The sequence below is a fragment of the Nelumbo nucifera genome, chromosome 2, assembly GCF_055504915.1.
Source record: "Nelumbo nucifera cultivar China Antique chromosome 2, China Antique-T2T, whole genome shotgun sequence".
Taxonomy (NCBI): Eukaryota; Viridiplantae; Streptophyta; class Magnoliopsida; order Proteales; family Nelumbonaceae; genus Nelumbo; species Nelumbo nucifera.
This window is the reverse complement of record NC_142650.1, coordinates 68256408-68268545: the sequence shown is the minus strand read 5'-3', so window position 1 is coordinate 68268545 and position 12138 is coordinate 68256408. Positions and strand designations below refer to the sequence as shown.

The following is a 12138-nucleotide window of genomic DNA, read 5'->3' as shown; positions in this document are numbered from 1 at the left end:
ACAAGCTGGAGCATGATCTACGCAATTTGGGAATGTGTGACATTTACTCCCAACTTGAGGGGGAGTGCTAAGTTGGGCCGATTTTTAGTTATTGGGCCCAATTGTTTTGTTCTTATTTTAAGTTGTTAAGTTAGGAAGTTGTTGGGCCTTAGGCCCATTAGCTTATGTTTTTTAAGTTGTGACTATTCAGCTACTTTAGTAGCCGCCCTACTAAGGGCATTCTTGTAATCTTTTATTCTTTTAAGTTTAAGTATAAAATATAATGAGGGGTTGGCGGCCAGAACTAATTTAATTCTGGTTATCATCCCACTCTTTCTTCCTCTCTTTTCTTCTCTACTGCTGAAACTTTTCATCCTCTTCTTCTTTCTCTTCACAAGGAATTCATCCTGATTTACAAACAGTGATTTCTACTTAAGTAATTCACATTTCTGTTATTCTCATTGTTTGGACATTCTGTTTCTATTATATTCAGATGGTTTGTCAAATTTTGATTAAATTTCTAGTACATAGAGATTATTTTATAGTGATACTGTGAAAACATTACCATTTTGTGTATTCTAACATGCTCCGAAAGTGTTAATGTAGTATACAGTGTTGTATCAGGTATGTGTTGTTTTTGATGCCGATATGCTTGGCATGCATACGTATTTTGGTATTGCGTATGCCAATAAGATTCATTTATTAGTTTTCACAAGAAAATTCTGCTCACTTCAGATATCAGTCTTCTATTCTGATATTATCTAAAACACAAACTAAGCATCTTTAGTAAGATTGGACAAAACTACCCCTAAGTGATCATGTGCCTTTGATATGACATTTTAAACAAATTTAAAAGACAAAATCCTCCTACATGGGCACCGAAGCAATAGAAGTAAAACAAAAATGACAAAATTTTTAGTTGGCCTGCATCAGTATAGAAGCTCTATTTCTTGATTGGCTTTTGGCTATATAAATGATTTTGAGGTTGTGGTTGCGTTACCTTCTAGGATGAATTGTTTTTTGCTACACTAGGGCTCGTGGATAATAATGTAATGATTTTTAACTAGTTTCTTCATATCTAATAACACTTTATTGATAAAAGTCAGGATGCTTATTTTCTCCCAAATATTGCAGAACTGGAGCAGGGAGAAGCATTGAAATATTTATATAGATGGCTACAACATCACCCAAAATATGGGACACTTGCCACTTTGGGTCAATCTGATTTTCCATATTATGCAGATGTAAGATTCCTACATAGAAAACTTTGTTATTTTTCAGGCTACTCTTCACTCTTGTTGTTTCCAGTATTAATAGATGCTCCATTTCATCCATTAGGTTGCCCATATGTTTGAATAGAGTTGTAGAAAATTGCCATATAACTGAGTACTTTGGTTGGGGAATGGCCTAAGTGCTGTGATGCATTTAGAAATTGGAAGAAAAATGCTTGACACTTTTTGTTTGGTTGTAGGTTGTTAAGTTATTCAATGAAGCTGCTCAGATGTCTCCAGAAGATGCTGATGTCCATATTGTTCTCGGTGTCCTCTACAATTTATCCAGGGAATATGACAAAGCGATTGCATCCTTCCAAACAGCATTGAAACTCAAGCCACGTGATTACTCTCTCTGGAATAAACTTGGTGCTACACAAGCTAATAGTGTTCAGAGTGCTGATGCAATATTGGCTTATCAACAGGTACCTACCTCAGTTCCTCATGTACTAAGTTTTACTAGTTGAGACCCGTGCTTTGCACTGGCTTTGTTAAGTAGAAATAAAGTAGGAGCCCTATAACATTTGTAAGTAGGCTGATCTAGTATAGTTTGGTTCAATTTTACTTGTGCCAACAAAACCAACACTCTCAGGTTGACCATTGGGCCAATTGAAACTGACCAAAAAGAACATAACACTGATTTTATTTATTTATTTATTTATTTATTTGCATTTTGGTTGGTTTAATCAATTTCCCAAGTTCTAACTTTCACTCCAATTGTTCTTACCAAGAAACTGTTTTGAACATTTAAAATAACTATCAAATAATCATGAATTGATACCAGTAATGTCAAATGTGGGTTCCACTTTTAAGTTTAACAATATAAAACTATTGATTAGGACAGTCAATCACTTTTTTAACCTTCTAAGTTTTTTTAGCTTTTGCCTTTTTGGAACTTTGTGTTTTAGCTTTTTGACTGAAGAGGCAGACTTGGAGACGGTAGATGATTGGCGGATTGGGTAGTCTGGGTAGCGGTTGACATTAATGAAATAATGTCACTAATGTCATATGAAAAGTCTCAAGTTTTTTTGGGATATGTGGCAGTGCCTTAAGTTTCCACGTATCCCACATTCCCACTGGTTGGGTTGGTTTCAGTCTGTTTACAAATAACCTGCAACCATACCAATTTATCTGGAGACTGGTTCTAATATTTATTAAAAAGAACCAGTCGGCTGCTTTTTAGAACTGTACATCTTGGGTTGAGTCAGTTCAGTTTGGTAGATTTGTAAAAGTTCGCAAACAAACTTAAGTCTAAGTCCAACCCAACCATGGGATTTAAATTTTACCAACTTTTAAATGGGATTTAAATTTTACCAACTTTTAAATGGGATTTAAATTAATGGAACCAAATTTTAAAACTAATAAATTTGTTGAGTGAAAATTCTTTTTCTTAATTTTTAATTTTATTACTGTTGAATTCAAATGGATTTGGAATTATAATTTTTATCAATAATAACAATTAATGATTATCTTATTATATTTTAGTAATTTATTAAATTATTTTTGTTATATTTTATTAATTTTATTATTTTTAAGCGGAATATACATGTATTAAAATTTTAATGTCTTTTTCGTTTTGTTAATTAATTTTAAATTTTATGTTCATATTAGTTATTTTTTATAATAAGAAAGTAAAAGTAATATTATTTATAATGCGACAGAATATAATTGATAATTTGATAGTTGATGTTTCAAAATTTAATGTTAGTTCAGACTGTTCAGTGGACCTATACAAACCCATACCCAAAATTCCAAGTAAGAGAAAACTAGAACCCCTATTGTGTTCAAAATAAACTTTTTTATCAGAGTACAGACTCTCCATATTGATAGAAGTTGGTAACAAGAAAATTCTAACTCCCACGTGATGAAAAAAAGTAAAAAGGACGATGATAAGGGGTTATTTCAGGGTTTTAGAGTGGGTAGACAAGGACAAGTGGTGTCATATTTGCAATTCACAGATGATACCTTGATCTTAGGGAAATTTAGGGGTATCTGGGATGTCAGAGCTTTGAGGTGTATTTTGAGGTTAGTGGAAGTGGTAATTGGTTTGAAGGTTAATTTGACCAAGTGTAATTTGGTAGGGACTAATTTGGAGAGAATTGTGGTGGAAAAGTGTTGATGAGAGAGATTGGACCCTATCTGTGAAAGGCAGTTACACTTGTTAACCATGTTGAAAACCTTCCTTTCCCAGATAAAGAATTATGGTCCAGATCAATTCCCCCCAAAGTAAACGTTTTTTGTTGGGAGGCTGCAAAGTAAATCTTAAACACCTATTACAGACTCCAAAGGAAGTGTAAAAATTGGACTTTTTCTCCTCATGTTTGTGTTCTACGCTGGAAAGACGGGGAAAACGCCAACCATCTGTTTTTGTAGTGCTCTTATACATCTCAAATTTGGCAGCATTTTTTACTCTTTGGTGGGTAAAGAGTAGACAGCTCCCTCAGTGGTGGTGGTCCTGGTGGATCTATGTTTTTTGATGGACAATTAAGTATTTTATTAATGACAATAAAGTAAGCAGACAAATCCATACAAAGCTGAGATCTCTCAGGAGGCACAAGTTGCTGCCTCAAAAACAAAGTAAAATTACAAATGAGCCTAGAATAATTGATCCCCGTTCACCCCTTGCTTAGCTAGTAGGTCAGCCAGCCCCTGTTTTCCGATCTCCTCTCCCCCCACTGAACTCTAACTGTGAGATTAGAGGTAAGCCATTTGAATCTTTTTATTTCTCCCCTAAAAGACCATGCTACTGTCTCTGGTTCTTTCAGCCACCCAGTTACCACTTTAGAGTCACCTTCAATGGTCAACCTCCTGAAGTTCAGTTTTTAGCAATCTGTGTTCCCTGTAGAGCAGCTTGCACCTCTGCACTAACTGCATCCCCCACACCAACTGGGCTCAGAATAAGGCCACAATTTGTCCCCCTTCATTCCTAAAATCACCCTCCAATGCCAGAGGGTCCAGGATAGCAAATGCTGCTTCCATCAAAGTTGAACTTTATGAAACCTTATTCTGGCTTCCAATGTACAACAGGTTTGTCCTTAACTGAAGAAGAATTTGCAACAGATACCCGGTTTCTCCATATGTTATAAAAGGAGTAAAGTGAGAATAAATCTAAAGATTTGGCCCAGTTTATAGCCCTCGTTAGTAGACATTCCCAAACAGTATCTAAAGCAGCCCTAAGCCCCTAACACATCTCCATAAAATTCTACCTCTTCTCTTAGGCCACCTAAAAGTTGTAGGGTCGAAAATCCCTCTGATTTGTAGAGGCATCACTTGCCTACCCCCAAAAAGATCAAAAACTTTTTCCCAAAGATTTACAACAAATGGGCAAGAAATTAAAAGATAGTAACAGCTCTTTCCATTTGCTTTGCAAAGGAAACACCAGCTTGGGGAGATTCAAAGGTTAGGCCTTTTCTTTTGCAAGGTATCCAGTGTGTTTAATTTCCCAAGAGAGGCTTCCCAACAAAGGGCTCCGACTTTAGGGGGAGTGGGTTTAGACCAAACTTCTTTCCAAAAAAAGGCTGAGGGTTAGGGACTGAGCACAACCGAGAGAAAAAAGAGGCACAAGAAAAAAGACCCAGAGGGTTGGGAGTCCAAATTCTATCATCAGGTTTAGAAAGGTCCAAGCAAACATTGTCTAGGGTTTTGATCAACAAAGCAACTTGATCAATCTCAGAATCTCTTAGATCTCTTTTGAAACCCAAATTCCAGATGAATCCAGAGGGTTGGGAGAAAGAAACAAATCTATGAACAGGTTCACTTTTGAAAAGGGAGAGGGAAAACAAAGATGGATAGAGATCATTAAGGGCAAAATTCCCAATCCAGGTGTCTTCCCAAAAGAGAATCCTATCACCAGTACACACATTATACCTGATAAACTGAGGAATTGGGGAAGAATACTATGAATAGCCTTCCACGGAGAGTTTAGAGTAGCCCACCGAGACACTCCAACATCCCAACCGTTTTCTGCATAACCATGAATACTACTCACCACCTTATTGCCAAAGCCTCTCTCTCTCTCTCTCTAATAGCCATCTTCAAAGCCATTTGCCCAATAAAGCTTGATTCTTCTTCCCTATATTGCCTAACCCGAAACTCCCTTACTCCTTACTTCCACAAACTAGAATCCCATCTCACCAAGTGATCTTTCCTTCCTTCACCAGGCTCCCACAAGAAGTCCCTCGTGATCTTCTCTTCTTTCAGTACCTCCCTTTGTGGCATTTTGAATACCGAGAGAAAGAACACTGAAGGTTAGTTAAAGTAGATTTATTCAAAGTGATACGACCCCCTAGAGACACATAATTCCTCTTCCAAGCTAACAATTTGTTGGTGCATCTTTCAAGAATTGGACTCCAAAAGCTTCCTTCATGTGGGTTGGCTCCTAAGGGCTTACCTAGATATTTCAAAGGCCATCTAGCGATAGGACAACCTAAGGTTTCTGCTATCCCAGTCATCTCCTCTACCAAGTTCAGTCCCACTACGCAACCTTTTCAAAGTTACTCTTCAACTTAGAGACAAATTCAAACAGTTTGATCACCTGTATTTTCTTTCTAGGAGAGAGAGAAAAGAGAGAGGAGAGGAGAGGAGAGAGAAGAGAAGAAGAGAGAGGGAAAACAGTTTGGGAATCAAAAAGTGAATAACATAAAATGAATAGGAGATTACATTTATACCCCTGGTGGCACACTCTAATAATAAACTAATAAAAAGAAGAAAAGATCAAGCTGACAACACACTAACAGCAAAGGTAAATAATAATACTAACAATACTCCCCCTCAAGTTGGGCTGAACATGTCTATCATGCCCAACTTGTCACACAACTCATTGTGCCATGAGTATGGAAGCCCCTTTGTGAGGACATCAGCTAGTTGCTCCTTGGAGTTGACATAAGGAGTACAAATTTCTCCCTTTTCCAATTTTTCCCTTATGAAGTGTTTGTCCACTTCAATGTGCTTGGTCCTTTCATGCAGGACAGGATTGCTGGCAATGCAAACTACCTGTACTTAGGTAGAAAGATCCCAAGCTTAATTGTTCCTTGCAATGGGCCTTTCCTTGTGCAGCTTAGGTGGAAAGCAAAGGAGGCCGCCTCAAAAGAAGGCTTGGGTCATCAATGAGATACCTCTTTGGAATAGCTAGATTTCTAACCTTATGTTAAGACCTATAGGCCAAAGGACAATCTCAGGTAGATGATTTCTATGGTAATTACTTATTGTTAATAATAATTTAATTTTTAACAATTATTATTAGATAAATTCGTTTTAATTTTTAATAGATTTACTAAGTAATATTATATTTAAATGGAATTTTGATTAATAAATCTATCTTTAGAATTAATAAAGTTTTATTAAATTTTATTTTTAACTATTACTTTGTATTATTTTAAATGGAATATAAATGGATTACAAATTCTATTGAATAATTTTAAAATGTGACTAATTTTTTAGTAATACTTTCACCATATAAAATTAAATTTTTGTTATAATTATTTATTTTTATTAAATTTAATTTAATTTTTTTGTCATAAAATAAAAAATAATTACAAATAAGGTGGTGTTTGGTAAATTTGAGGTCTGAAGTCTAAAAAAAAACCTTTGAAAACATTCAAAGCAGTTGTTCACAAAAATGATTAAAGTAAAATGATATTATAAAAAAGATTACAAAAATAATAAAATATGATAAAAATCAATAAATAATATAAAATTTAAAAAATGGCAAAATAGTAAAAATTATTATAAATATATAATAAAAATGTAGAAAAAGAAAATAATAATGATAATAAAAAATTAAAATATAAAACAGATCATATAATATTATTAAAATTATAAAATGAATATAAAGCATAATAAAGAGATTTATAAACATCAAAATAGCATAAATTAAGGTAAAACAATAAAAAAAATATTATAAATATAATAAAAATATAAAAATAAAAGATCGTTGGCTGGATCAAGATTGGACACCGATGAAGACCGCCATTAGTTGTTGTTGTTGAATGGAAGAACAATGGTGAAAACAAAAAAAAAAAGGTTTAGGTATGGGAAAAGAGGCTTTAAGATGCAGAGTAGTTTTGGATTTTTTGAAAATTTAAAGGGGCATCACCGGAATACAGTTTTTGTGTGCTACCTCCAAATGTGTTAGGGGTAACTTGGAGTCTAAACCATTCAGAGCAGTTTTTGGTGTTCAGTGGCAAGTGGCAACATTAGGAGGTATAGTCGAACAACCACCGAGTGCTGAAAAAGCAAAATTGTCAGCATTCAATGGTCAATTCGGCACTGCCGAACACTACCTAAGTTGATTTAATTTAAATAAGGTAATTATGTTATATATTATAATTAGATGGAGCATTTTTATTAATGATTATAATTAAATGCAAGTATACTAAACGGATATGAAATTATGATTTGATTGAAATGGATATAGATAGAGCTAAGGAATTTTAGGCAATTTAATGGAGTAATTGAGAGGAGGGAGAATTGATGGTATGAGTGAATGATGTTATTAATGAGGGGAGATAATTGGAGAAGTTAATAAGAAAGAGAGAGTAAGTGGTGAGTTAATGAAGAGAGAAAATGGGAAAAGTTTTTGGAAGTGATAAATGATTGGATACTTGACTTATGTTGTTCAATTTTAAAATCAATTGAGAAAAAGAAAAAAACAGAAAAAAGACAAATATCAAAGGAGAAAGGAGAACACACCATCACCATCCTTGTTTAGTGGTGAGTTATGGTTTTCTCATTTCGTGTCCATCCTTTTAGTGAGGTCACCATCCACTTGAAATGATAAACATTTTGCAAAAGCCAAGCTTTTGAGCAAACCACTAATAACAGAAGCAACTTTCAAAGTGATGTGTAAAAAGGTTAAAGAAAAAAACCAGAGTGATGCAGAACCTAATGAGTCAGATTTGGGAATTTTTGAATTTTTATATTTTTGTATTTCTTGATGGTAGGGGTATAGCTATAACTTAGAATTTTTTTTCTATTTTATTTAAGTAATTAATATTTTTCTTGGTTGCACAATTTTGTCTATTTAATTACTGTAGGAATGTTCTAAGGCTACTGAGGTAAGGCAAGAGTTTGGTCCTGTCTCTCCTTGATGTGTATGCCTCTCCTATGACTCCACCTTACCTCTTAGCCTTCAAAACCATTGCAGAGAACAATCCATTGGCCCATCTAGTTTCTCTCGTCTGTTTTATTATTTCCTTTTCTCTTCTGTTCTACTTAATTTTTAAACAAGTTTACAACAAGAGTGCTCCATACATTGAAGCTTCTGCTTCTTGACTTAAGCAAGTGAAACTCTTGTTACTGAACATTTTGAAAACAATTGGTTCTAGAAAGATCATTGAGTTTTTTTTTTTTTTTGTCATTTCATTTCATATGCTTCAAAGTATGTCTTTGTGCTTGCACCTCCACATGATCTTTTCTTTCTTGGTGCTAAGAGGGAGAAAGTAGTTCATGTAGTCAATATGTAGGAGCAAGAAAGGAAGGTGGTTGACCTTCCACATAAGTTGGAGCATCTCACTAGTATTGATTATCTTCAAAAGGGCCTCCTACCAAAATGCTTTAGTCCTTGGAGGAGTAGGTGGGGGAAGGTTATAAGAAGATTATCTCATCATTTTAGAATATTTTTCATCAGGGAGGAGGAAAACCTCTCTCAAGCAACTAATATGATAGATTGTCTTGTCGTTCTCAGTCTGTAAATCTTTTCATAAATCTAAGCTCCCAATAAATGCTAAAGGGGGAGGACTGCACAATCAGCAATGAATTTATCTTTGAACAGAGGAAGGTTATAGAGTCTAGGGTAAACCTTGATTTAAGGTCGAGGGCTGTTTGATACTTTGATGATGCATTTTTTAAGTGTTTGATATGAGATCCTGCATCTTAACTTTCTTATATGGATTCATTTATGTTTCTTCTTTGGCCTCTGGTGTGCCAGGCACTAGATTTGAAGCCGAATTATGTTCGTGCATGGGCAAATATGGGTATAAGCTATGCCAACCAGGTAAATTCCTACATCCGGTTCTTCATTAGTGTTTTTTGCTGTTTACTAGTTAAGAACTGAAATTAAGTTTTGATGATCTGTCTTAGAATCTTAATTGTCATTGTAAATGCCGATAAAACTGGTGGAATTTACTTTTCAGCATTACCTTTGGAAATAGATAGCTCCTTTGACATTTAGTGGAAAATAAATTTTAGTAATTGACATCAATAAATTTAGTGGAAAATAAGTTGTATTGCCTGCTGCAACATGCAATACGGTGGTTGAACCCCATTGTCACCTCTTCTTTGGGACAACAATGTTGTCATCCTGTGATCCTATCATTTTCCCACAAGCATTGTATACAAACATCTTTCTCTGGTGAATTGGGATTTCCTTGTGGCTATACTATTCTGGTGCCAAAAAAACCTTTTTATGGTGTATTGAGATGTTAAAACGTGCGAGTGTCTAAATAGGGTGGTTTCAGAGAGGAACTGACAGAAAAAACCCATTGATGGGAATGGATGGAATTACATGTTTGATAAGGTGAATCCTGTAAAGAAAAATGGCCAATGTGGCTAGTATGAGGACATTTGTCTTTCTGTTTCTCTTCATTTTGTGGTTGTGTATTTATATAGGTCAAGATACCCTCCTGTGCAGTTTTTACATGGATATTTGATTCTTGTCCTACTGTGACATGCCTGCCTTTACACCATGTTATAATGAAAGTAAGACATACAATTAAAAGAAAAAAAAAAGATTAAAATTTTGGTCCTGTCTGTTCCTTGATTCAGGGTCTATATGAAGAATCTATTCGGTACTATGTCCGAGCACTAGCAATGAATCCCAAGGCAGATAATGCCTGGCAATATTTGAGGATTTCTCTCAGGTATCAAACTGAAGTTTTCATGTTTGATTTTGTAATTCAAAAACTATGGTTGAAAATATCCGTACTGATATTGCTTTTTGTTTCTCTGTAGTTGTGCTTCTCGAAATGACATGCTGCAAGCTTGTGACTCAAGGAATCTAGATGCTCTACAGAAAGAATTTCCACTCTAATACCTCTTTGAGAACAGCAGATGATAAAATATTCACCACAGTTTCATTCTTGCCATCATTCTATAAGATGAAATTTAAATCTAGGTTTCAAGCTATGCTGACATTGTATTATAGGTTCAAGTTCCATGCTATTGTGCTGCACATTTCAATTTAGGCCGCCAGCAGTTTGATATACCACCCGCAAGTGTTAGGAGGTGAACAAAGATGAAACACGATGGATGAAATAATAGCCTCTGAGATCCCCATTTTTGGGGTGTAATAAAGCTGATAAGGAGGTATGTATTCTATAGCAAATGAAAATCTCAAGAGAAATGGACTCGATCATGAAAAAATTGTTTCATAATCCAACGAAATCTGATCAACGGCACTTGTTTTATTAGTGAAGTATACTGGTATTAACAGCAAAAAAATTTTACAAATATGAGGTTCTAACCAGCTCGGGGGAGGAGCCTTCCAGGCGCAATTACCATCCTGATTCGTAACAAACTTGGCTCCCTCATAGGCAGAAGTATAGGTCCTGGATTTATATATACATTTAACAAAAGCCAGCTGCTTTACAAAGATTAGAATTTGATCCAAAAAAAAAAAAGGTGAACTTTTCCGAGAAATGCTTTACTGGTTTCCATTGATAACTGATACGACTAATTGAGTGTCGGAGAACACCAAAGAATCCAGGCTTTCTGAGTGAGCAAAAGAAAGAGCTTTCAAAATGTCTCCCAATTCCGCTACCATAGGTCTACCACTAAGCCTAATTTACCACCTGCCGCCATGATAAACTGCTTTAGAAGCATTATAAAGTATAATTACAGAATACAAAAGTACATCCATTTTTACACAAACCACCATTACATAGAGAATACATTCAAATCCATGGAAATTGATGGGAGGGATTCAGAAAATCTAGGGGTATTGCAAGGGTTTTTCAAACATTAGGTTATTTTCTAAAATTGAGGGTAGTTTTAGTATTTTAACTATAAATAAATGATGCACTTATTTAACACCCAAACAACAGGTCCGTGCAGGTTCCTGAAAATTTCATTATTCCTGACTTGCCAACCAAGAAAATATATTATTAACATTACAGTCGGTAAACTATACTCAGATTAGCAAAATGTCAAACAATTTACCAAAATTTTCACATCGATCCTCCTGAAGAACAATGATGATCAAAGACTACCAAATAAAACAGCATAAACATAGGGACAAAGTTCAAAGTATTGACACACATCGGCCCATATCGGCTAATACGTATCGTGTCAATGGCTTTCTGATATGCTCCTACAGGGGTTGTCTCAGGTCAGACTATAGTTCAGAGGGTAGCTGGGACTTGACCGATCCCTCTAAATCAGTTTTAAAAAATAAATAAATAAAACATAAAAAAAGTACTGATACAGGGCATATCGGCCTGTTGATACTTTGAACCTTGCATAGGGACAAAAAAATAAAGAATTGTAGTTTTCATTAGCGCTTGAACACTAAGGTCAAATACTATCACTACCTATCCCTCTCTCCAAAAGATAAGATTTCAACAAAATAAAAAAACCTCTGCTCAATCTCCACAAAAATAATTCAAACCTCCAAGGTGTTTCCAAATACGCCTCATCCATCCTAAATTCCCTTAACTTGCTCAGATTAGTTGGCATCGTCCATTCTTCCAGACAAATTTCTTTTAGATGAAAAGTTACCAGCAGTAGTTTTTATCCATAGTAACTTATCAAAGCTCCTCTTGAAAACATGAGTACCCATGATTTGATCCACCTCTGTAAAAATAAAGAGGATAATTGAGCCACATCCCAGCTACCCTCTATGTGACTTATAAGATCTTTTGATCTTCAAATCCCTAGATTCAAAGGAAGGAGG

At 35.0% G+C, this 12138-nt stretch overlaps 1 protein-coding gene across 1 annotated transcript in view; it reads left to right on the top strand.

The window, feature by feature from the left end:
- PEX5 (peroxin 5) overlaps positions 1 to 10626 on the top strand; it is a 64230-nt gene extending 53604 nt beyond the window's left edge. The window contains exons 11-15 of the mRNA XM_010264765.3: positions 1114 to 1223; positions 1451 to 1675; positions 9178 to 9243; positions 10014 to 10108; positions 10200 to 10626. Of these exons, the coding sequence (XP_010263067.1) occupies positions 1114 to 1223; positions 1451 to 1675; positions 9178 to 9243; positions 10014 to 10108; positions 10200 to 10278 (575 nt within the window). The 3' untranslated portion in view covers positions 10279 to 10626. The remainder of the gene's footprint in view (positions 1 to 1113; positions 1224 to 1450; positions 1676 to 9177; positions 9244 to 10013; positions 10109 to 10199) is intronic.
- Positions 10627 to 12138: the final 1512 nt, after the last annotated feature.